General features: G+C 37.3%; 2 protein-coding genes and 1 long non-coding RNA gene across 6 annotated transcripts in view; 2 read left to right on the top strand and 1 right to left on the bottom strand.

Moving 5' to 3' along the window:
• The first annotated feature begins 2,883 nt into the window (after positions 1-2,883).
• Positions 2,884-5,960, top strand: Orc2 (origin recognition complex subunit 2). Of its 2 annotated transcripts, none has more exons than XM_011648952.3 (9): positions 2,884-3,563; positions 3,723-3,791; positions 3,859-4,083; positions 4,200-4,468; positions 4,568-4,779; positions 4,850-4,982; positions 5,052-5,292; positions 5,364-5,594; positions 5,669-5,960. In XM_011648952.3, the coding sequence occupies exons 1-9, from the start codon at positions 3,473-3,475 to the stop codon at positions 5,866-5,868; spliced, it is 1,671 nt and encodes a 556-aa protein (XP_011647254.2). In that variant the 5' UTR covers positions 2,884-3,472; the 3' UTR covers positions 5,869-5,960. The 2 variants fall into 2 exon arrangements, with proteins under 2 accessions (XP_011647254.2, XP_011647253.2); XM_011648951.3 differs by having other exon boundaries at positions 2,889-3,563; positions 3,717-3,791.
• A 156-nt stretch (positions 5,961-6,116) lies between these two features.
• rdx (BTB/POZ and MATH domain-containing protein rdx) overlaps positions 6,117-24,960 on the top strand; it is a 79,400-nt gene continuing 60,556 nt past the window's right edge. The window contains exons 1-3 of one of the 2 annotated variants that reach the window (XM_089084886.1): positions 6,117-6,692; positions 6,759-6,996; positions 7,223-7,282. The gene's annotated coding sequence lies outside the window, so the exon portion shown is untranslated. The remainder of the gene's footprint in view (positions 6,693-6,758; positions 6,997-7,222; positions 7,283-24,960) is intronic. The other variant, XM_089084884.1, reaches the window with a different exon arrangement.
• LOC105433578 (uncharacterized) lies at positions 13,260-17,166 on the bottom strand. 2 transcript variants are annotated; one of them, XR_016141301.1, is made up of 3 exons: positions 16,675-17,166; positions 16,256-16,413; positions 13,260-13,860 (listed from the first exon to the last, which is right to left on the bottom strand). It is a non-coding gene; the product is annotated as an uncharacterized LOC105433578 (long non-coding RNA). The 2 variants fall into 2 exon arrangements; XR_016141302.1 differs by lacking the exon at positions 16,256-16,413.

The following is a 24,960-nucleotide window of genomic DNA, read 5'->3' as shown; positions in this document are numbered from 1 at the left end:
TTGTAAATTTTTTTTTAGCCAAATTGCAAAATCGTTCTGTAGCAAGAGTCATAATTTTATAAAAAATACGTAGAAAAAGATTCATGGAAGAATATTGCTTCTATGAGATGATATATGGGTGTATTCAAGTTATATCTGCTATAAATAAGTAGTAGATAGTTACATTTATTTTAATTATTTAAGAGCTAAATTGCAAAATTGGCTCTGTAGGTACATTCATAATTGTAAAAGAAATTATCTTAGCAAAGTTTCATGACGAAACATTGTTTCTATAAGACAAAATATAATTGAGTACAGATACATATCTGCACTGTAAATAAGAAATAGATAATCATTTTAGATCAAGTTGGAGTTAGAGTGCTATCCCATGGAACGTATCGTGCGTATCGCGGATCATGCGTATCGAAAATCTGATCAATTGTGGACGTTCCGCTATTTTCGATACTCAACCGTTTCGCCGAATCCATTATTGTAAAGTTCTCGATTGGTCAGATTTTCGAGACGCGCGATTTGCAATACGCGCGATATGCTTCATGGGATTGTATCCTTAACCCATCACTTCTGCCGACCCTTAAAGATTAAATACTTATTATGGACTGACACTTAAGCCAGCGGCACACGATGCTTTTTTTCCTGCTAATTTGCTAGCTGGATTTGCGTGCTCGTTGAGCTCTTGTCTCTGATTGATATATTCTTTTCTAAAAAAATATCAATCGAAGACAAGAGTTCAACAAGCACGCGAATTCAGCTAGTATACCAGCAAGAAAAAAAGCATCGTGTGCCGCTGGCTTTACATAAACGTAATCTGCGTATTCTAGTATTTTACTAAAACACGTTACGCCATTCTGAAAGCCTTCTTTCACATTATTATACATAGAGCGTATTTCGCGTAATTTTGAGAAATGCGTAATTAATATAACCAATTGCTGATTAAGGCTTCTGTTGTACTCTCTAACAGAAATGCTAAACTAATTTGTGATTGGTTTTTGTAATCTGCGTATCTGGAAAAGTACGCTTCATGGGGAACTGAGACTTTATGTACGAGTATGTGTGTACGAGTAAGTCAAGTAGATGTGAACCTAATCTGAAAATGTACTCAGAAGTTATTATGAGTCCTGTTGTTATTAATAATAACGTGGAATTAATAATAATAATATGGAAGCGATGACAAAAGTAGAAGAAGATGAAACAATCTCAACAACATAAAATTAAACGATATAATATATTAAAATTGTTTGGAATATGGAAACTGATGATATACCAACAAGAAAAAGCTCGTCATAGAAAATGTTAGCAGAATGTCGACAAACTGGCAACAGATTTAATCAGAAAATGTTAGCAAACTGACTTCATCTGAAGTCTCATTCTGTTTACATTCTGTTGCTGGTGTCAGCAGACTGATAGCAGAAATTGAGCAGATCCTGCCATCAAATTGTGTCGCGCTCGCTTTCTGCTGCCAATCTGACGGCAGACTACAGTAGGGTCAGAATGTCCCATCATCTCTCTGGAGTACCGGTCGTGGGAATTCGAGAGAATACATGTATATATATTGTATGTATATTGTATATATGTGTATCATTGTATTGTTGACGTGTTATTCTAATCATGTTATTTGCGATAAATATCATCACATCGGTAGTCGAAGGGATAAGATGTCTGCCCGGTAAGCAGGAGATCCAGATTCGATTCCTGGCTGAAGTAGTATTTTTTCACAAAATAATTACAAGTTTTTACGACTGGTCGGGCCTCGTCGTGACGCACACCCTTCCTTCTTATTTGGGCACAGAATGTCAACAAATTCTGTCAGGTTTCTGGCAGCAGTTTGTTAACATTGTCAGATATTACAGAATCTGTTAGCAATCTGTTAATTTTCTAACAACAGAAATTTATAACAGACTTTGCGCATAATCTGTCTTTTCAAGTTTGACTATCAAGAATATAGGTAGAATGTAGGTAGAATGTAGGTCTGATATTCGCAGAAAAACGAAGATTATTACAGGGAGCATCCCAGATGCGTACATTTTCAATCGAACACACCACTCATATCAGCCAATGCCTAAGAATTTTCTAGTGAGCCACCTATCAAAAATTTTTTTATTTAATCGACCAATCACAATGTGTCCAATTCATCCTTATTACAGAGAACATCCTTATTACAGAGTAACAGTGATAATCTGGTCAAAGAGATGGAATTTGAAGATTACAAAATGTTCTATAATTATTGTAGAATTTTTAATTATAGAAATGTTCAATCAGTTGTTAGATATTGTTAGGCCACGCATTGAAAAACATTATAAATTAATTAATATATATATATATATATATATTTATTTATTAATTATTAATTAATTCGATATGAAGCTATTTAATTAATTATTTTTATATTAATTAATTAACTTACTTTGATTATTCTGATTATTCACTGTGTGTGTGTGTGTGTGTGTGTGTGTGTGTGTGTATTTCTTCCGCAAAAAAATTAGATTCAGTGTAACAATAATAGCGTAAACAGCATAAAGTAATTGAGCGAAATCTGATGTTCAAGTGAAACGATGTGATTGGTCGGCGCAAGTTACGCTTACGCAAGTTACGCCATATGTGATGGCACCTTGATACTGCATTATAGTGCAAATAATCTTAAACCAGCGGCACACATGCTTTTTTTCCTGCTGGTTTGCTAGCTGAATTTGCGTGAGCTCTTATTTTTGATTGGTATATTCTTTTAGATTTAAAAAAATATACCAATCAAAGATAAGAGCAAATCCAGCTAGCAAACCAAGGAAAAAAACATTGCATGCCGCTGGTTTTATTATATTATTATTTATAATAGATTTATTATATATATTATTTATAATAGATTTCGCAATTTCGTGAAATATGGATCAAAAAAAGACTCGTGGCAAAATATTATCTCGAGAAAATATTACTATGAAATAAAATATGATAGAATACAGATTTGTATCTGCACCGCACAAATGTGATGTAAATGAGTTGGTTTGTTCTTGCTGACTCTTAAATATTTAATTATAATGAATAACTCGCAAAACTTTTTAATGACACTTCATAACTCTTTATACAATTCCATACAAGAATACTGTCTAATTTATCTTCGATTCATTCCTCAAGCTAAGTATGGTTTAAATGTGGTGGTTTAAAAATGATTAATTAATTACAATTAACCGAATGGCTCACAAATCTTTTCAATTGCACTTCAAAACTCTTCATACGAAATACAAACAATTTAAAATAATAATTCTTTAAACCGACATACTTCTGGGGTCAAGTACATACGAATTCCTACTGAATCTAGAATCCCTAGAAATAATATTTCTATATGCGCTGCAACCGTGTAAAGCGCTCATAAATGCCGCCAAAATGACAGTATCATAATGAGCCCGAAGAAGAAGATATGTTTGATTCCTTGAGTTAAACATAACAGAATAAATTTCAATCTTAAGTATTTGTCCACGTGAAAATGTCTTCTTCTAAGAATCTGAGACGGTCTACACGACTAAAAGCTATCGTGAAATATACAGAAGACAGTGATGATACACCTGGGAACTCTCGTAAGATTATATTAATATAAATTGTCATGCGTGATGTGAGAGATTGATGTAGATATTTTAGAATGTATTTGGGTCTTTTTATAATTTTGTTTACAGTTTAATCGTATTTGTTTAACAATATGTTATAACTTGTGCATTGTTTATATTTTGTAGCTCGAGCTAATATATTGACAACTGAGATAGAAAAGCAGCTTAAAGATGTCAAGGAAGACGTACAGAAACCACTTGGTAATTGATGAGCATTTTTTATGAGTATATTATTTTACTTTTATCTAATATTATACTTTATATATAGAATTGTTCTCTGAAAAAGATATTAGTGGAAAGAAACTATATGGATTTCAAACACCAACAAAAAGAAATAGCATGGCACTTAAAGCCAGCCAGTGCCAAATGCCTGAGACTCCGAAAAGTTTAAAAACACTCCCGCTTCTGAAAATTGTTCTTGAAAAGATAACTTTGAATCCAGAAAGTCAAGCAGATGATATGATTACAGATACCAAAGTGCAACATACCAAAAGTACAACATATATAACATATTATTTAGTAAAAATTTTATCATACAGTGTAAGAATTGTAACTTATAATTAAAATTGGAACTTACAATTAAAACTTATTTCTAATTTTTTTTATTAGTATCTCGGAAACAATATTTGCCTACTGTAAATTCAAGTGGAGATGAGAGTGTATCAGAAGATAGTGAATATATGCCTTCAAGTAATGAAACTAGTTCAGACCCTGAAACTTCTGATAAAAGTAGTGACAGTGAAAGTTCTGATGAAAGCAAGAAAAATAGTGCTATAAGAATGAAACTAAAAATACAGAAACCTTTATCAAAACGTGAAGTACAATATACACCTAGAAAGATAAAGAGAGGACATAAAACTGTTGCTTATAAGGATTATGTAAGTTGAAGTTAATAAATTAGCAAATTATATAATAAATAATATTTTACTCGCAATGTATACATATATTTTATTAATTAATTTTTTTTACATTTAAAGCATATAAAAACTGATGAATACTTTGAAACTCAATCAAGAAAAACAATTACATCTGATCATACGTTAGGTAAACTTCGGAATACTCGTCTTACTAAAGAAACAGAGGAATTATTAATAAATCAAAATCATATATCTGCAACTCACAAAAAAAGTATTTGTGCATTAACTGAAAATCATAAATCATTCTTTCCTATGTGGCAATTTATATTGAAGTAAGTATTAAGCCGAATAATTATAGAAAATATTTTTGATGGTTATTCTAAAATGTGCATTATATTTTAGGGAAGGTTATAGCTTGTTGCTTCATGGTCTAGGTTCAAAAAGGAATTTAATAAATGATTTTCATAACGAGATCATAGCTGATCATCCAACATTGGTTATAAATGGATTTTTTCCTAGTTTAACATTAAAAGATGTAAGTGTAGTATATACCGCATTGTTACAATTTATAAGGATTTACAACTATTATTAAATGTTATTTTAGATACTCGATAATATAATAGTGGATTTATTGGAATTAAATTGTCCAACAAATCCTAATGATTGTTTAGAACTTATTGAAACAGTTATGAGCAATAATCCAGATGATCAGCTTTATTTATTAATTCATAATATAGATGGAATAATGTTACGTTCGAATAAAGCTCAAAATCTTCTTGCCAGTTTAGCAGCCGTTTCGAATATTCATATCATAGCGTCTGTCGATCACATAAATGCACCACTTCGTAAGTTAAACTTATCTTTATGTTGGATTTTGAAGTTGATTTGTCATTTAACTCATTAATCATTATTTTAGTTTGGGATCATATAAAACGTGCAAAATTTAATTTTTATTGGTGGGATGCGACAACATTGTTGCCATATCAAGCTGAAACTGCGTATGAAGATTCCTTGTCAGTTCAACAAAGCAAAGTACTCGCGTTATCTTCCCTCCAGAATGTCTTTCTGTCTCTCACTTCGAACGCACGAGCGATTTATCTAATTCTTGTTAAATATCAATTGAGCAATAGCAGTAGTAATTATACAGGTAATTATTGTTCAATTACATTTTGTTATAATAATATATTTAATTTGTTTAAATATCTAATAACGTCATTTAAGGGATGCCATTCAAGGATCTATACCGAGCAGCGCGCGAACAATTTTTAGTTAGTTCTGATTTGACATTAAGGGCACAATTGACCGAATTTATTGATCATAAATTAGTACGAACTAAACGCACAGTTGATGGTGCTGAACATTTAATAATACCTCTCGATAAGACTGTCCTTACACAATTTATAGAGCAACACGGATCTTAATTTATTTAATGAGTTTGAAATATACACATATATATATATATATATATCTTTGTAAAATATTTGATAATAAAGAAAATAATATAGTTTAATAACTATTGGATTATTTCTTAAAGAAATAAATAATCGATTATTTATTTATATAGACTCGTACGACGTTTGAACATAAACGCGTTGGTCACGTGACCGAGCGAATTTAATTGGCGCATGCGCGGTCCACTCGGATCGCCTGCCATCGTGCGAGCACCGCGAAGTTAGCGCGAGTCAAACGAAGGCGCCAATCGTCTCCGTGATTAGAGATGAATTTTTATTTGTGCTAAACGAACATCGTACGAGAAAGCGGTCAATGTGATCGCGCGATGAACAACGAAATGTCGTATTCACGCGCGAACATTGCTGCCTTCGGGGTGATGGTTTTGCTGGGACGCGCCAGGACAAAATCAAGATCGAGCGCCGGTGTTAGGTTATCCGCACCGGAGCGCGGCACAGTGAAGCTGTCCGATTTATGTCGATTGCATCGACTTCGATAATCGCAATCAGTTCGAAAGTCGCGATCGGCGCCAACGGTCGGTCAGTTTCTCGTCGCCGCCGTCGCCGTTGTCGCCGTCACCGCGTGAGATCAGATTCTTTTTTGGGAGTGAAAAGGAAAGTAAATTTCGGGCTATCCGGCCATTCGTGCTCGTGACGGTCATCGTGAAATTCGCGCGCGCGAAATCTCAAAATCTGCGAGATTGTCCCGATACACGACGTCATCGTGATTGGGGACCGGCGTCGTCGATCGACGTAAACAACGTGTCTCGTCGCATGACCGTTCTGACCTTACACTGGTAAGTCGCACGCGCGCGCGCGCGCGCACGCACGCAACCTTGACTTTCGGATTGAATTGTATATAGAAAGAGGAAGAGAAAAAGAGAACGAAAGACATCGCGCCGAGTCATGAAATAGCGGCGTACGCATTTTCCTGCGGAAACCGCAGGATGTCACTTGCGAGATAATCGAAGTCTCTGACATTCGTGTTGACACTTCAGGACGCAAGACGCAAGTTTCCAAATTCTTCGTCACATCACTGACGAATCGTTGACTCTCGACGTTCCAAGCATACGGAATCGTTAAAACTGACATGAATGAGAGGTGACGATTTTATTTCACGAAATTCTTTTTTTAATATCCTTAATTTTTTCCTTTGTCGTCATTGTAAAGTTGCAAAAACGGAGTAGATACTGCTAGATTGCTGGTGAAGAATACACAATGGTTGTGTCTTCTTCTGTTTCCTCTCTCTTCTTTCATATCTCAATTACAAATATGAATTTTGGTTTCAGATCCACATATAATTGATAGAAGAATTCATTTGTTATAGATTGCATCTAACAGAGAGGTTTGTGTGATTGCGTCAACTGTGTTATATCGAGTCTCTTAGGTAAGTCTTTTAAATGTTCTTTTTGAAAGAAGGAAAGCAGTGTGAAACTTAAATTAGTTTTAAATGCTAATATGATGCTAATATGATGACATAACTCTTTAAACTTATTGTTTCATTATTCTAAATAGATTGGCATACATATTACTTTTATTTCATTTGCTGAAGTTTTTGTAACGATGTACTTTAGGGGTTACACACTGTACCTGAAAAAACATTGTGCACAGATACATGTGATTAACAAAAGGCAATGTTTACCAGTGTATCTTTCTATGTCTTTTTTATTATATAATTTTAAATGCACTTTTTAAAATAGAACTTCAAAATTTTTTTTCAAATGCTTTATTGTTTTGGCATTTTAATATATTTGTTTTGTGCATTTTATCATTTTTAGGGGAACACGAAATGGTATCATAGACGTGTTCTGCTTGAGTAAGCACGCATATTACAAAATTTAATAATTTAAATTATATTAGACAGTGCAACATGATTTTTATATTATTATTGTTATATTATTACTGTTCAGATATGATTAATAAGGAAACATTGAATATCCTTTTTTTATTTTATTTATTTTTATTTTTTATTTTAGAAAAAAATTGCAAATAATAAGCAACGTTACTTTTGTATAAAAAATTAATAAGCAGAATTATCTTTTTACATAATTAAAAAAAAAAATCATGAATATTTCTTAATAAAGTTGATTTCATTGGATTTTTCATCAGTAAGAGTGCATTCGTTTCGTGAAAATTATCAAGTCACTTGTATAAATTGCAACTTGGTTAAAGTTCAAATTCTAATTATACGGACTGAGAAAACGATTGAAGATTTATAAATTTAATTACAATCTTTTTTACAACGCTTAAATAATTGTTTCGTTTTTTGATAGATATTCAATTCACGGACATGGAGAAATTCTCGTTAATTTATTCACTTAGAAGTTTCTTTATGTATACGTAAAACAATGTTTTTAGGTTGCAGGTGACTTGATAATTTTGTAATATTTCATAACGTTAATTGAAGAAAGACAAATTCATACCGCGAGGAAATTAATTCCTAACAGACGCTAATAGATGGCGTACGTTTGTATATTTGGTGTATATTCTAATAATAGCTAACTTTATAATTGATGAACTTATTAAAAGTTCATAAGAGCTGTAAGTTTGCTAGTTAAATATTACATTGACTTTTAATAATATTAAATATCAATATGGGTTCTTAATTAAGCTGTGCTTAACGTAATTTTCTATTTATCGCAATACTGAAAATATTTTGCTGATTCCATATTTAACTTAGCTTGTTCGCTGTTTGTTCATTTACCCACGAATTTGGAAAACGGCGTTTTTGCGCAAAGTAATGTCGTTTTAAAATTTAAATTTTGAATAGCGATGCTCCTGACACAAAAGCAGTCTCGGACTTCCAAGAAGGAGAACAATCGGTTTTCACTCCGCGCATTGCGCTCGAGATAATAACTCGGGAGAGCAGTTTCGTTGATTTTTAAACATGCGTATTATATTCGTGAAAGTTGTCAAATTGTTCCAGTTGTCTAATGTGCAGGGAGACGTCGCGAACGAGGCCGAATTTATAATCGTTTGGACTCGAGAGATTTCTCTCCCAAGTTTTTAAAGTTCTTTTTTTTATGACGCGGAAATAATACGTCTCTCCGATAGACACTCGACTCGTGGGCGTAGAGAAATTACCGAATCATTAATTTAAAGCCTCTTCTCCTCTTCAGATACTGTTGATTATTAAAGACAAACCTATTAATATTTATTAAACGAAAATTTTCAAATAATTAAAGAAATTTCAGTACAGTCAAGAATTAAAAAGGCAAAAACGAGCCTCGTGTGGTAAGAAGTGCATTGATATTAATATTAACAATTTTAAATTAATATGAATATATTCGTAAAGAACATTTTGCTTCATTTTTTAAGCTATTTTTAATTTATAGTCGAAGGTATAATAAATACTTATTTTGAAATACCGACGATTCGACAATGAAAAGATTTATGATCCCTAAACATTAGTAACATCAAGTTAATAAAAAGATATATAAAGTATATGTTAATATTTTCTTATTAATTTGTTCCCAAAAAATAAAGTTTTAAAGTCGTATTTCGTATTGTCACGCGTGATATTTTTAAGATAAGTAACTTCGTGAGAATTCTTACAATTTATTATATCATTATTTACGAAGAAAGATATTCTTAACTCTTTCTTTTCTTAATTAAGATCGATGTTTGGCTTTTGCCGTTAGCAACAATTTCGGATGCGCGAAAGTCGGGAAACCTGCAAAAGTTTACTTTCATATATCGATCGCGTATCTTTCTCTAACTCCGTTAACATCGCGCAACTGTTTCGCCGATTTCACTTTTGCCAAGACAAACTAATTTCTCCGAGCTACGATTCTCTGAGAAAACCGTCGCTCGATAGCTTTGAGATTTGATGTACGAATGAACGAACAGAGAGAGAGAGAGAGATTTGCTTTCGCCTCGAACAACGACTCGAATTCGACATCGCTCGCACGCTCGCTCGTTCGTTCGCGCTTGATTATGAAACGTCCTGTACGAGGCGATACTTTCACTATCGCGGCCAAGTTTCATAATTATTATTATCGAGGCCATACGTAGGTCGAAGAAGAGACTGTCAGGAGAAAAGGGTTTGGCTCGTCTTTCATTAACTGTCGTTTCGAACAATGTTGCCTTAATTAGAGAAAGGAGAGAAAATTTCAAGTTTTTTTTTTTTTTTCCTTGCACGGAACATCCCGATGACATTTATGCGTGGCGAACGTGGATACGTTTCTCGATAAATTCGAGCATTAATTTTCTCTTAACAAAGATGTAATGGAAGACTCGATTATTCAAATTTAATTTTGATGACGCGGATCTTTCCTTTTAATAGAAATTTATTTGGAGCTTTCTTTTTAATAGAATTTTAATTGGACCTTTAATTCCCACGGCATTTAATGCCGTCTATTGCAAAGTGTGACATGCAACGGACGTTACTTGATATTTTTATTTAATGAACTTCGAATTCGCCGAAAAGATTCGTTGTTCGAGAAACGGGGTTAGTGATGAGACACCCCGCTTTACACGTACGCACACGCACACACGCATGTGGAACTTTTGTCCTAGCGTCCTGGCTTTGTTACGTGTCACGTTGCGTGACCGAGAAATCATTTTTCCAGCGTGATCACCGCGTCGATCACCAGTTAGCAATTCTCTCGTCAAGGCTTGTCGTCGTCTCTCTTTCTCTCTCTCTCTCTCTCTCTTTCTCTCTCTCTCTCTCTCTCTCTCTCCCTCTCTCCCTCTCTCTCCCTCTCTCCCTCATTCCCTTCTCCCTCCTCTCTCTCTCTCTCTCTCTCCCGGACAGTGCACGTGCGAAGTAACGTTCGTGTAACTAGTTTTGCTCGTATCTAATATCCGCCGTGTGTGGCGTCATTGGTGACTCTATTAACGAGCGAGGAGCTAGGTCGATGTCGACATGTGCGCTTTATTCGGATCTCTCTCTGTTTCCCTCGAAATAATTTCATCTCTCTGACTCGTCTTTCTCACGGTAGAAGATCTCTCTCGCGGTGAATACCTTCATCACTGTAGGAAAATACAGACTAAAAGTGGCGAATAAAACGACGATTGGTAGATGAAAAATATGCTATGTGGAAGTTGGCCGATAATTAGATCTCGTTGTGATCCAGAGCCATGCGTAGCGAGAACAGATAATAATTGAGATGAGAATTAAGTATCGGCTATCATGCAAGGACGTGCCTAAGTTAAAACCGGAAGGCTGGACTCGTCCATGTTCTCACAATTAGGTCCGAGCTTTATCATCGTTTATATCTCAGATTGTCCATTAAGGAAAATAACAAGACTAAAATAGGATCTTCTCATTAGAACAGGTTATTAGATGTCAAATTATTTTCTGCAATCCGATAACTTGTTGGATGGAATGGAAATATACGGCTGTGTATAATATTTGATATTTCATCGGTAACGATGTATATATACGTGATTTTGATAATCACGACGCCCCGGGCATGTGACGACGACAATAACTTCCGTCACGCCGTACGATAACGATTTCGATTTCGCGTGCGATGCGACAAATATTGTCGGCGCTCGATTAATCAATCGCGACGGAATGGATTCCCTCCGCGAAAGGGGGCGAAGGGGAGAGGGTGATAGTCGTCCCAGACGAAGGAAGGAGCCCGTCCGAGGTCGAGTCGGGGTTGCTGTACGTGCACGAGCATTGCGCAAGAGCATTCACCCCGCTCAATACTCGGCGACAGCACACAGAGATATAGGAACTCTGAAAATGTACGGGGTACACGCGAGAGAGAGAGAGAGAGAGAGAGGGGGGCGGAGGAGAGGGGGGAGGAAGGAACAAGCACGGAAAAGCAAGAGAACCCGGGGTTGAGAGGGCGAGAGAGAGAGGGGAGGGAGGCAGGAGAGAAGAGGAGGAAAGAGAATGGAGCAGGAAGAGGAAATCGGCTCTAGCGAACTAACCCGAAATGGGTTATTCCACGTCTGTATGCGTGCGTGTATGTGCGTATATCTACTTTGTGTACGACCAACCCCGCCTTCGACAGTGCACCAGCAAACCGCTCGTATTTCCTATTTCGTACGACGTACTATATACATGTATACCGGGTGTCCTGGCTATTTAAGAAAGGAAATGATACTTTAGAATATCGTTCGAATCTTTGGAGAAATTGATGGAGATTTTTTGGAGAAACTTGAAAAAAATTTTTCTTGTGTAAAATTTTAAAATAATAATGCTATAATTTTAAGATTTTATGATCGAAAATTCAGAGAAAGGAGGGGCGAGAGAGAGAGAGAGAGAGAGAGAGAGAGAGATATTATTTTTAGCCATATTTTCCCAAAGATTTAATAAAAAGAAAAATAAAAGAAGAAATGGAAAACTGATCTGAATAAATTTCACATTGCAACAGCATTTTCTACTTGAATGTTAAAAATAGAAATTTCGGTGGTCCTCATTTTATTTATCAAAAATCTTGAAATATGATACAGAATATAGGAAAAATTTTGTATAAAATTCCTCCCAAATTCAGTCTCACTCTAAATTTGAAATTTGTAATTTTGCTTATAAAAAATTTGTATGAAAATTGTGAAGGACGAGTCTTTCGTAATACGCAAATGTTTATATGATATAACTTTTATCGTGGCACGAACATGAGTACTCTGATTTTATCGCAAGCTGCTAAATGGAATTGGAATAATCAGCACTGAAACACTTTTTTGTTGTGACATATCTATCTTTGTAACTAATCTCAACGCAAGGTAAATCTATTTATATAAAAACATTTAATGTAAAAGTTTATTTATTTAAACAATTTTAATAACGTACGATTTTATATACGATTACATTTTTACAAGAGAAAAAGATAGAGGAAGAATTATATATTTTTTTTTTTTTATTTGATGATAGAATAATAATTTTATTAGCTTTAATTTGCTATGTTACACAAGTGAATTAGGTATTGTAATAAAGCGAGAATTGTTATTATCCAAAGTTATTCATCACATCTGCCGGTATCACATTAGCTAATTAACGTGAAAAGCCATGTAGAAAGCTTTTATCATCCGCATCGCGGACGTTACGTTATTCGATGTAACGTTCGAACGCGAGATTCCATTTTGCCTGACCATAAATCTTCTTTTTCATATAATTCAACGCGATACTCCAACGATAGTTTCGACGTAATAGCAGGGCTGATGTCCTTGATTTCGTCATCCGTTACCTTCGTCCTGCCAGTCAGTCTTTCGTGCCAATTTCCCTCGACCTCTGCTTAATCGATTATCGTTTTAGTGCGGTTCGCGGATAGATCCCGCTCGTCCGGAATGATTAAACTCGCTCGAGTTAACGTAGGCCGTGCAATTCTGCCTTGCCTGCCTGCTAATCGAGCAGAATACTCCCATCAGATTCTTAAGCTAACTTAGCTTCCAAACGAAACAAACTTAGATACATCCATTTATCTTTTCTTTATTTGACTTTCGGCATGATATTACGCATTTTTACATATAATATTCACAAATCCAGCAAATCGAGTTTTAAATGTAATTAATCTAATAAAATCAGCCGTCGTTAGATTGAAATGGCTACTTAGGGCGATTGAATAATTCTCGGCTCACTCGCAATTATATCACGGACGTTCGAATTTAATCCTGCGGAGCTCTAAATTCAAAAAGGAAAATTACTTAGCTTATTTATCGTCCATCGTTGAAGAAAGGTTTCGCGTCACTCGACCCCGTCGGTTTCGTGTGCAAACCGTCGGCGATCTGTGTTCACGATCGGGATCTGCGAAAGCGAATTCACCATCGCGGTGATGGTACCCTTTAGCGATCGGGGACGATACGCGTTTGCCTCGCGTCGCGAGGGAAAGTGAGCACAGACTCTCTCGTCCTCATCCTCGTCGAAGTCGTCGTGGTCGTCGCCTCGCGGTCTGAAAAAGGTTCAACCGACTTTCTTCGAACATCGGTCCGATCCATGACGTATCGTTTTATCGGCCACCGAAAATCTTCAGCGGTAAGAACCCTTGTGTCTTGTATAGGTTGCCAAGATCTCTGTAATGTGACGCTCGATAAATCGCGCGAAATAATTTGTGCGAAATATTTCTGCGAGTGTGGTGTACAACTGCAACGGAAAGAACTGTCTTGGGTCGAGGGATCTAAAAATTTAGCCAGATACAGATCCGAAGGGAATTTTTTTCTGACCATCAAAATAACTATCTACACTCAAAAAAATATTTCAGCTAGAATTCTAAGTTACAGTTAAAACATGTCGCTGGTTTTTGCTGGTATCTGCTTAAAAAATTGTCTGGCATAGAATTTATAGCAGTAACATCTAACGATATATGCAAGAAAATGTAGATCTCAAAATTAAATCGCACATTTATTTTCATTCAAAGAGATATGAATGACTATTATCTAATTATATTATCTAATATATACTATCTATATATCTAATTAAGCGCATAAAGAAATTTTCTTGTTAAACTTGACAAATTATTTAGATATAAATTTTATCTTTGTCATCTGTATTAAGTAGATACAAGACATATGCCATATCACTCGCTAGTCATTTATCCATTTTAGTTTTTTGTAGATCTAGATCATTTTCGCTATGACTACAAAATCATTTTTTTCATAGGCAACGTTCAAATTGGATGCTAGAATATAGAAAAGAATTTTGCAATATTATTATGTTTAAGCATTTCACATAATGATTTGATGGTCCAACAAAATTATTTTCAGATTTATACTTGATCAAATTTTTAGATATTTTAGTTAAAACCGTTCTTTTCGTGTGATCAACATCGCGATTTCTTCTTGCCTCTTCGCTTCGATAAATTGCGATCCTCTTCATCCAATACTTTTAATTGAATAAGAATTTGATTAAATTAATCAATCACTAACTTAGTTCAAAAAGAAAATAGTTTCTCAGATACGAGAGACTCAGAAATGTAATTGACCTCTGACCATTGAAATTTTTATAGTATGTGAAACATTTCACGACGACGCGATTTATTTCGCACGATTGAAAAACTGACAAAAAGGAAGATTTCTCCTTAAACAAAGTCAGACAATCGAGCGCGGCTACTCGTATTTGGGTTATCATAGACGGTGCCGAGGCTTTCTAGCTTTCTATGCTTATGCCAAGGATGTCCACATTACGAAGGATCCCCCACGCACATTTAGCTTTGCGCATTAGTCAGGCCATTATGCGCGAAACGCGCGACGTGCCGAGTCCTCCACCTCTTTCGTCCGTCTCGGCCGTTTAACCCTTTTCGCGTTGATTATATTTTACGATCTCGCCTTCTCCTCGTCGTACGTTAAGCTGTCGTTACGCGCGCACGAGCTCACCGGAGGCTCTCGCCGGGAGGATTTTCTTGCGCCGCGTTTTCTTTCGCTCGGAGAATAACATTATCGTCGCTCTTTCCACCTGATAACTTAATTATTACAGCCTCGGCTCCGAAAGTGCGGGGCGATCAATCGCGGTAAGGTAAACACGGAGGCAGTCCGCCCGGCCGAAAGTCGATTAAAAATGCGCGATAAATTAAATTTAATAAATCGTTTCGATTTCATATCTCTTACGTGAAAATTAAAAATCACACACCGAGAGATGGCACCGTTGCGTTGCGCAGAGATTCCCTTATATTCCGCTTTAACTCGCCGCGATTTATTAAAGGTGCGGTGTTTCGTTTTCTCGGCCGACTCGGTCTTTACGCCTTCGCACACGCAACTTCGTAGGATTAACGGGCTAAAATTAATCATCTTAAAGATCGCGCCTTACGTTGTAATATCGTTTAATTTTACAGCCCTCGTGCGATGCGCGATGGGTGTCGCGCGTTTAGCTAATTTTATTGCTAAAAATATTACATCGTATTTCACGGATATTCTCGCTCGGGAAATGACTATAAATTTACGGTTCACGTTCACTCGAGCACGTGTAGCGGCGCTTTCGGTTGAACGCTATAAATATTTGGATCAAAAATTGCATCGTCGTTTCCACTTTCGCGATAGCGAGGTCATCGCAAATCGATCGCGCACTCAACACGCGCGTCTACTTTTTTTTTTATCGCTCTTCCACGCCACGTTGGCGAAACAATATTTTTGTTTCGTGGATTTATCGCTGACGAGCCTTTGAACGATTTCGGAGAGCAAAATTTCGCCTCGAACACGTTTTCCTAACGTGAAATCCAAAAAATATTCGTTGTTGTGTCTTTCTACTAGACCTATTTACATAACATGATAAATAAGTGGTCGTTGTATTCTTCAATTCTGTTCTTTAACCCGTTAAGTCTTTAACCTAGATCCTTTTTTTAAGTCTCAAACGAGATAATTTAAATTCATCGCGTAATGTCTTTATAACCGAGGAAGACACATGCACCAGTACCAAATATCTTTAAACTTAAGGAAACAATTAATTGATATTAATACGTGGTAAAAAGATACGCACGAGGAAATATCATTTGAAGTTTGGAATGTGTACGAATCTTCCTGCTCGAGACATTCGCAAATATATATTTTCTGGTAGACTTCACTGCCAGCAACTTTATTGCCAATTTTTTGTGTATCAACGTATTCGTATTTTATCTCTGTATACCTCAGTGTAATCTGTGACGATACAAATTAAAATTATTTTATATTTATTTATTATTTTAATTAAAATTAAATTAATAAATCGTGCAAGAGAATGCTGCATCGTGAAAGAGAGCGACGTGCCTAGGAATTTTATTTGACGAATGCGAATGTATAATCGCGTATTTAACGAAAAAAACGGACGTTCCGATCAGGAGGTCATCGGAATCAAGGTTCGTGGTGGTCCATAAAATTTACGAGGCTTCGCTTTACGAAGATCCCTGATGTTTCGCTCACCCGTCTCGTCGTAGTGTTCGTCGTCTTGCTCGTCGCCGGTGACAGTAAAGCGCTTGTCGAACGCCCTCGCCCAGCACGATGTGATGTCACAAAGAAGACGCTGTGTGTGTTACACCACCGACGGGGATTTGACGGAGCTCAACGGCGTCGGGCGGCAGGGACGAGGGGGACAGAAGAGGGGAGGGGGGGGGGGGGACGACGCGGCTCTCTCGCGCGCGGAGCAGCGGAGCAGCGTAACCTCGAAAACGGAGGCGTGCCCGTACCGCCGTCGTGCCGTCGTCGGAGAGGGGCCGGCACGTTACACATATTTGAGGTCAGGAGATATAAATAAATGCTAATATCAACAGGCGCTGGGGCCAGTTTGATATCCAAAGCCTCGTTTCGGTCGACTTGCGCGCAGCTGGCCTCTTCCCCCTCCGTCAGATCCGTCTAGGATTCACCGGCGGATTTCGACCATGCGCGCGCGCGCGCGAGCGCGCCGACATGCTCTTTGTCTCGTTTAGCCCTTAATTAGAGGCCTTTGGCTGAGTTTGGACGAGCGGCGTAATTAGCTGCTCCGTGATTATCATGTTCCACGCCGATTATTATGTTCTTGTCACGTTTCCATAGTCAAATTAGGGATCCGTAATCGTATACGATCCTCAATTAGTAAGTAATATGAGCAATCAGTTTTGCTTCATTTGATTGATTACTAAATGTTACATATATATTTGTAATCTTGGTTTCCGTCTGACGCTCTTCTCGTATTTTGTTCAAGATAGCTGGGTCGCTGCTATATACTACACATGCATACTGTTCATTAGAGGAATTAAATGCACGGATTAAAAGCGATTCTCGTTGACGCAAGAATTTGCCAATATATTTTCTTCATGTAAAATAAAATTCAATAAGTTATACAAAAATTATGTAATTGGTAAATTTAAGAATATTACGCGGATATCATCAATTTTTATTATTTACAATGAAAAAATTATGAAAAACTTGTAGATTATTCTAAATTACATTTAAAAATAATACAAAACTGTTTAGCGACGGTTTAAAACCTAGATCAAAAATTATTTAAATAAATAAATAGAGGTATGTTTAGTAGAATGTAATTAAGAGATAATGATAAAGTTTCAATTTTTTTATATGAGTATTTCAAGATTATTTATGTAAAGTTTCATAGCGATGCAGAGATTAGTTGCTTTGTAAATAAAAAATTAATTTTATTTGTACCAATAATCGTTTCGTTTGTACTTTTAATAAATGTTTAATTGAAATTTTATAATTCGTGTTAAATACTATACTCTATAAAAATATTTATATAAAATTATATATATAATATTTATATAATAATTTATATAAATATAATATTTATATAAATATAATATTTATATAAATATAATATTTATATAAATATAATATTTATATAAAAAAAAATTGATATTTTTTCATTATTATTTCTTAATTACATTTTTATTAAAGCATACTTCTAATTTACATTTAAACAATTTTTTCATCTATTCATTCTAAACCGCCGCAAATTTTTTTGTTGTAAATAAGCAAAATGTGATACATCTTTAATATCATGGATAAGGACAGAGATAACTCTGCGATCGACTGATTGTGCGGAATATAAAAATAGATTACATACAAATCGGTCCTCCACACTTTTTAATAAAATCTTGAAAATTTCAACGTGCCAATTTCCATGTTACGCAACTTAACGGGAACAAAAGTATTCATAAAGAACTAGATCTCGTTGCAGTTCTGCAGCGAGATGCAATTGGTGATTCGCACGCCTTATCGCACGTTCTTATCGCGCGATCTATTTCTCTGAGGATCAAAACGCTTGCCGCAATCAGTATTCTAATAGTTGTACACACATATGATACCGCTTTGTTCTATTTGAATACCAAGAGCACCAAGAGCGAATTTATGTCAAAACGGCAATAAACGTAATATACATTGAAGATAATATATAAATTAAAATGTAATTACATAGATGATACGAAACAAAATCAGTTGCATTTTTTTTTCTTTCTTTCTCATGATCTTTTTGACGCTTTTTGTTTAAAGATGAATACACAAAGGTAAATTTACACGTTTTGTTTATACGCATATAATATTTAATCGCTATTTTTCTCGCTTCAAAATAGAATGTCCCGGGTACGATGCGTTTTATATTTGAGAGAATGATGAGGTACGCCTAAACACATAGCGAATCATTAATAAAATTCAATCTAATCTCTTGAGGTTGAAAACTTGATAATGATTTCTGGCCGTCTCGTCCTTAATACACATGCAGGGCTCCGATCAAAGTAGACCATCGTTAAAAAGTGTGTCTGTTTATTATCCGTCCATCTAGATTACGTATTGATTCAGATTGTTATCTTAGTACCTCGCGATGGCTAAGATATTTCGCGTCCATGGCGCGTGTCTGCTAATCCGTAGGAAGGATGCATTGGTGGGGGGGGGGGGAGGGGGGCGGCCGGCCGGGCCCCACATGACCACTCGCCGGGCGAATTGCGTATACGCGACCGTATGTATGTATGTATGTATGTATGTATGTATGTATATATGTATGTATGTATGTATGTATAACGACTTATCTACGTAACCTACTCCACTTGCACCCGTCCGTCCGCGGGAACGCGCTTCCTTATTACACACAAACGCACCCACGCGCCGTCCTATCGATCGTTCACGTTACCTGGATACGGAGATTGCCTGGATATACTTTATCATCTCCTTTCAGTTTCGCCTTTCGTTTCCCCGTAAACCGTTGTCTAGAGATAACACCTCCCCATTTATCAACGACTCGCTCTCGCACGCGCAGATTTCTCAGTCGTACGCGAGCATACGCTACGCCGAGCGATTTTTAGAAACAGGTCGATTTTATCCCTTAGTGAAACTTGTGTGGAAAACGGCACCACATGTGACTCTACATGGGTCTTTCAAGTTCGACCCTTTTTTCACGTCTCTCTAAAGTGGTTCGAAAAATCTGTAAAAAAATCACTGATGTACTTTCAAATTTCTAGAATAAATACCTCTCCTTGTGCAAGAAATTAAAATGTAATATAAATCTGAACTCTTCAATATAAAATTTCTATCTTTCTGAGAAATTTTTATGAATAGAAAACGTCCAGATTCGAAACCCTTTGTAATTCATGTAAGCTTACAAAGGATTAAATTTTTGTGGCTGTGCATATCAGGGATGTTTCTTGCTTGAACGCTTTTGCTCGTGTTATACGTGTTATAAATTATTAGAATTAATTTGAATAAGTTTAAATGATTTTTTACATATCGCAATTGCTTATCGACTTCTCGGCTGCTTGCAAGAACATGTTTGCGGTTGCAAATTACTGCTGAGTCCACCTTTAAATGGGCGCGAGGATACACGTGGAAATTGATACGTGTGTTTTAATAAGTTCAACATCTGACGCGGTAAAAATGAATATAAGGAATGTTTTCCACAAACGGAGATTATGACACACATTGCAGAAACGCGCATGTATACGCCATGCACGTGCCGCCATAATGTTCCTTCCTGGAACGAAGCATGATTGCAGCCAACGTGAACTCCTTCGCGCGAGCGCGGTTCCGCGTGAGAATTACATTATCCGGGAAGAACCCATTCGACGTGGAATTTGTTTCTCGCGAATTTTCATAATCTTCCAAAGTCATTCACGGGACTAGTTGACTCGATCTGGACGAGTTATCGTTGACGTATCATTCCGCCGTAAACACAGGGCTGAGTTCAGAAACATTGAACGTATCCTTGTTGTTCATTAAATAAATAGGAATAAAATAAGAAAGTTAAACAAGTTAAATGAGAATAAAATGATAGCTGGACGCACTCGGATGTTATTTCTAAACGTTCTCCAGCGGACACGTGCTGCAGACATCGCGAGAGGAAGGCTTCGCGCGCGCGCGCGCGCCGTTGGTACCGGTCGATCATTTCGATCGATCCGCCGCCGTGGCTCCGTCCCTGACCTAAGCCACGCGCGTTTTATTCCGTCACTCCGGGAATTCGAGTCCGCGACATCGAGATGTCAATCTCGCCCGACTTGCGGAAGATCCGTCCGGCAATCGTCCGATACCGCCCACGCGCTCGAGCGTCTCCGCTAACTACGCGCCGATTTAAATAATGCGACGCTTTGCATTCAAGTCCGATGGCGTTTGTCGTCGCTTCCGAGTTCACTCGTCCATGAAACGCCATAAATCCCGTGAACACCGTCAACGCTATCGTCCCATTTGCCGCTTAAAAATAGCAGATTGCGTTTATTAATGAGATACGCGCTCTTCTTCAGCACAAGTTTCGTTTATAAAGTCCAAGGTGCAAAGAAGCAGCATTATGATCTTATTGATTATCGCTTATACAGAATTAGATGTCTGCTACTATTAGAAAACTTGGAATTCTGAAGGAATTTTATTGAAAATTAGGAAATTTTTTTTGAGATTGCTTTTTCTAATATTTTGTTTTTACACTATAATATAATTGTTATAATATAAATATATTGGAATTTTATCGAGTGAATTGTCAACGAGTGGAGCCATCCACTCTAAACATTAGAACTAATACTGATTTCAGGAGTAATTCGATATTCAGTGTTGAAGACAACGATTTCATGTTAGATGCAAGTTTGTTTAAAAATGGATATTTATTTTAATAATTTTATAAAAATTGAATTTTGTATTGGTTATATATTATACATATAATTTGTTGTTTCTAACTTTTTATTAAAGTTTGAAAAATTTATGCAATATAGAATATTTATTTTTTAGAGTCTTTTTATAATTTTTTTCAAAATTTTTCAAATTATTGAAATTCGAGTAATTCTTAATTCTTAATTTTATGTACTTTTGAATTTTAATGAATTAAAATTAAAGATTTTATACAATAAATGTACATTTATTTGTAAGATATATTTAAAATATTTTTATATGCCTAGAATTTTTAACAAATTGCCTTAAAAAATTAGGGAATTCTTAGAGAATTTTTTTCCGGATTTGAGACCATTAAACATCCTGTTATATTGTCGATTTTTTTATTACGCTGCAATATTTTTTTTTATCATCAATAATATAATTATATATAACATTCATATTTACATACATTCATGTAATGGGAATAAAGTTCGTTGTACAGTAAATTCGTGACGTCAACGTTCAGATAACACAGAAAAATTAAAAATTTAATAGGAAAATAGATTTGAGTCAATGACGCTTACATTTCGTTAAATTTTGCTAAAAGTTTAAATTCGCAAATCATTCACGTCACATCATGCAAGTCACCGTCGCATTATCCAAGGTTCAAGTTAATCGTCGTTCTTTTGCGTCAATTCCGCGCACCGGGATGGATTCGCGTAACCGTTTCGAGGAACGGTTCTTATCGTAGGCACGTTGGAACAGGCGGCTAATTTTTCGGCCGCGAGTACGACGCGGCACGTCGGCTCGACGCTCCGCTGGCCTGGTTCCGTTGTTAAACTGCCCTCGAGATATAGAAACTGTTAATCTGTTAACCTACCTGCCTATAACGCGCCCGCGATCTCCATAGTGTGAGTGATATCGAGCGACCTAGACGTCCGCCCTGCATGACGATCCTGACGACTCGGGTTATCGTTGCACCGGCCAAGTACGAGATCTCGCTCATGCTTGTCGTTGTGTGTGTGTGTGTGTGTGTGTGTGTGTGTGTGTGTGTGTGTGTGTGTGTGTGTGTGTGTGCGCGCGCGCGCGCGTGTGCGGTTTTACGGCGATTTTACGACAGTCACGAACGTAAAATGTCTCAGCAGCGACCAGATAAAAAGCTTTTATCGCCGATAGAAGCCAGTTAAGAAGAATCGCCGGTTCTCCTACGCTATGCTACTCGCGATCTGAAAAATTCTAATCTATCTTGTGTTTTCTGTAAAATTACGACACGGGCTTTTACGAACGGCGGCATAACGACCCTTAATTACGCGGGCTGTCCTTGACCGACTGCGCCTTCTCTTCGTTCTTATCATAGATACGTAATACGAGAGACTGATGATCTTTTTCTTAATGGGAGAAAAATGTGTCGGTGAATTTTTGCGATAGAATCTCCAAGAGATATAAACGTTATCGATTTAGAATCTCTCAAAGTTCAGTTTGTTTAAGATTATTAATTCCTCAGGTTAATTAAATAATCTTCGGACGTCATTGGTTATCGCAATCGTTTTGCTGATTACGCACATCCCCCGATCTCGGTGCGAAATACACGGCCACGTTACACTTCTGAGTCACGACGGTTGACCGTATCGGTCGAGCGAAACTCGTCGCGAGAGAAGAACGATGACGGAGTCAATCTATGTGCATAGATTGTCGCGCGAATAAATTCCCTTCCTCGCTAGATCATCGTCGCGATAATAGACAACGGATGCTCGATCAGGGATCTCGTTCCTGCCGGAACGAGAACGGGACGATCGGCGGCGGCGGCGGCGGCGGCGGCGGATGGAACATCCGTCCGTCCGTCCGTCCGTCCGTCCGTCCATTCGTTCGTGGTGGGGCGCTATCTTCCGTCATTTTTCCTCCCACTAAGTGAGACATTGCTCTCTATAGAACGAGAACGCAGGTGACGGGTCACCGGCAGGCTATTTACCTACTTTAACCTGCCTACCTCGCGCCTACTTACTTCGCCTACCCTCCCCCCTACTCTTCTTCTCTCGATAATATACCCTTCCTTTTGACAGCATCCTTCGTCGTTCGATTTTCGAAGGACCGTTTCGCATCGGTTTATGTATCTAATACGTGGCACAGATTCCGCGTGACTGGGAGATCATAACAAGCGCGGATGGCTGCAAGCCGTGAACCGCATTCTGCTACAAAGATTACGAAATCGCGGCCGGACTCGTGGCTGCATGGGAATTATAACGCAGCTTTGTCGGTTACGTAATAATTTTTCTTATTGTATATTTCTTAAACAAATAATCGGCGATTAATTAATTAAATGAGAGCGGCAGGCGCGAAGGCGATAGAAACTAATTACCCGGGTAGCAGAATGGCTGCTAATTTACGATGCACTTCGCGGAATCTTATGGGTATTCCAGGTAATACGTATTTAATGCACTTAATGTACTAGGTAATATATACTTAAACTAAATAATGTATTTAAGTAACGTAAGTACCACTTTACCGGAGCCGATAACGGTGACGACGCTTCCTTCCTCGCGATGGAAGCGCGACGAACTGGCACTTCCATCGTGCGTGATCCTTAACATAGTTGCATAAATCCAACCAACGTATCGAATGCGAGCTCACGTATGTGTATTCGCGTCTCGAGTCGCGTCGATCCTTCTCGCCAGATAAAGTCTCAATTTTTCCTTATTCAGGCCGCGAAAGCGGGCCGCAATTCTCGAACGACATCTTAGACAAAGCGTGATCCTAAGTACTGTAACATCTAAACTCCTAACGGTATCTTTAAGGGTATCACCAAAAGAGCAAATCGTATCGTAGGAGTCTATTGTTCGCCGTAACAAAGAAATGTCGCTGGAAGAGTCTTAGGAATGTTGCGATTTGACGACGGCCGGAGCGGTGAGTTATCAGTTTCTCTCTCCGTTTGTCCGATACGTCGGTATCTCTCGTTCGCATTTACGTTTCCAATCTTCTTTGGCGTCGAGAGAGAGCGTTGAAATTAATCGGTCGGAATAGATCGGGGATGGGCGCGCTCCTCCGCGAGATCCCTCCGCTCGCTAACGCCTCGAATTGGCGCAATGATCAGCTTTGACCGGCTTCGGCGCGAAACGGATGAAATATCGACTAAATATAACCGTGGCCAGAAACCGGTGGAAAAGAGGGACAGGCCACACGGTGGGAGCCTCTGCGTCCCGAATGTAGGACATCGCCATCTCGTCTTTGAGAAGATACATGAAGAGCCGAGACGAGGAGCAGGGTAGGGAGGGAAGCGGGGGAGGGAGGGGAGAGGGAGCCGATCGCGATGCACGGCCGATTCTTCTTCGCGAGGACGCGATCGAGACAAGGGTTACTACATCGGGATCAAGTGTTGATCTGTTGTATGGCGTTGAAAATACTTTTCTTCTTTGTTCTTGATGTTGCAGAGTACACAGTAATGCCGGCGCTGATTGTTATTGCTATAAAATTAATATTCTTATTTTGAAGATTCATAAAATTCCATTATAATACAGAGTAGTTACAGACACAAAAATAGAAATGAGATTAGAGTTTGTTACGAGAACAAAAATGACTTTTGAAAAATAAGAGACTAAAGGGAGAAATTTGAAATTTTGCATCGAAAACGATCATCAACGTTTTCAACACGCTTTCAAC

Source organism: Pogonomyrmex barbatus, unplaced genomic scaffold, assembly GCF_055798465.1.
Source record: "Pogonomyrmex barbatus isolate J1 unplaced genomic scaffold, ASM5579846v1 scaffold9, whole genome shotgun sequence".
Taxonomy (NCBI): Eukaryota; Metazoa; Arthropoda; class Insecta; order Hymenoptera; family Formicidae; genus Pogonomyrmex; species Pogonomyrmex barbatus.
The sequence above is the reverse complement of the archived record's forward strand: the minus strand, read 5'-3'. Positions and strand labels throughout refer to the sequence as shown.

Bases quoted from the DNA above. Each gene is read 5' to 3' on its own strand.
- Orc2 (XM_011648951.3), top strand. From the start codon at position 3,473: ATGTCTTCTTCTAAGAATCTGAGACGGTCTACACGACTAAAAGCTATC. The intron at 3,564-3,716 runs GTAAGATTATAT...TATATTTTGTAG, and splicing joins TGATACACCTGGGAACTCTC to CTCGAGCTAATATATTGACA. The intron at 4,780-4,849 runs GTAAGTATTAAG...ATTATATTTTAG, and splicing joins ATGTGGCAATTTATATTGAA to GGAAGGTTATAGCTTGTTGC.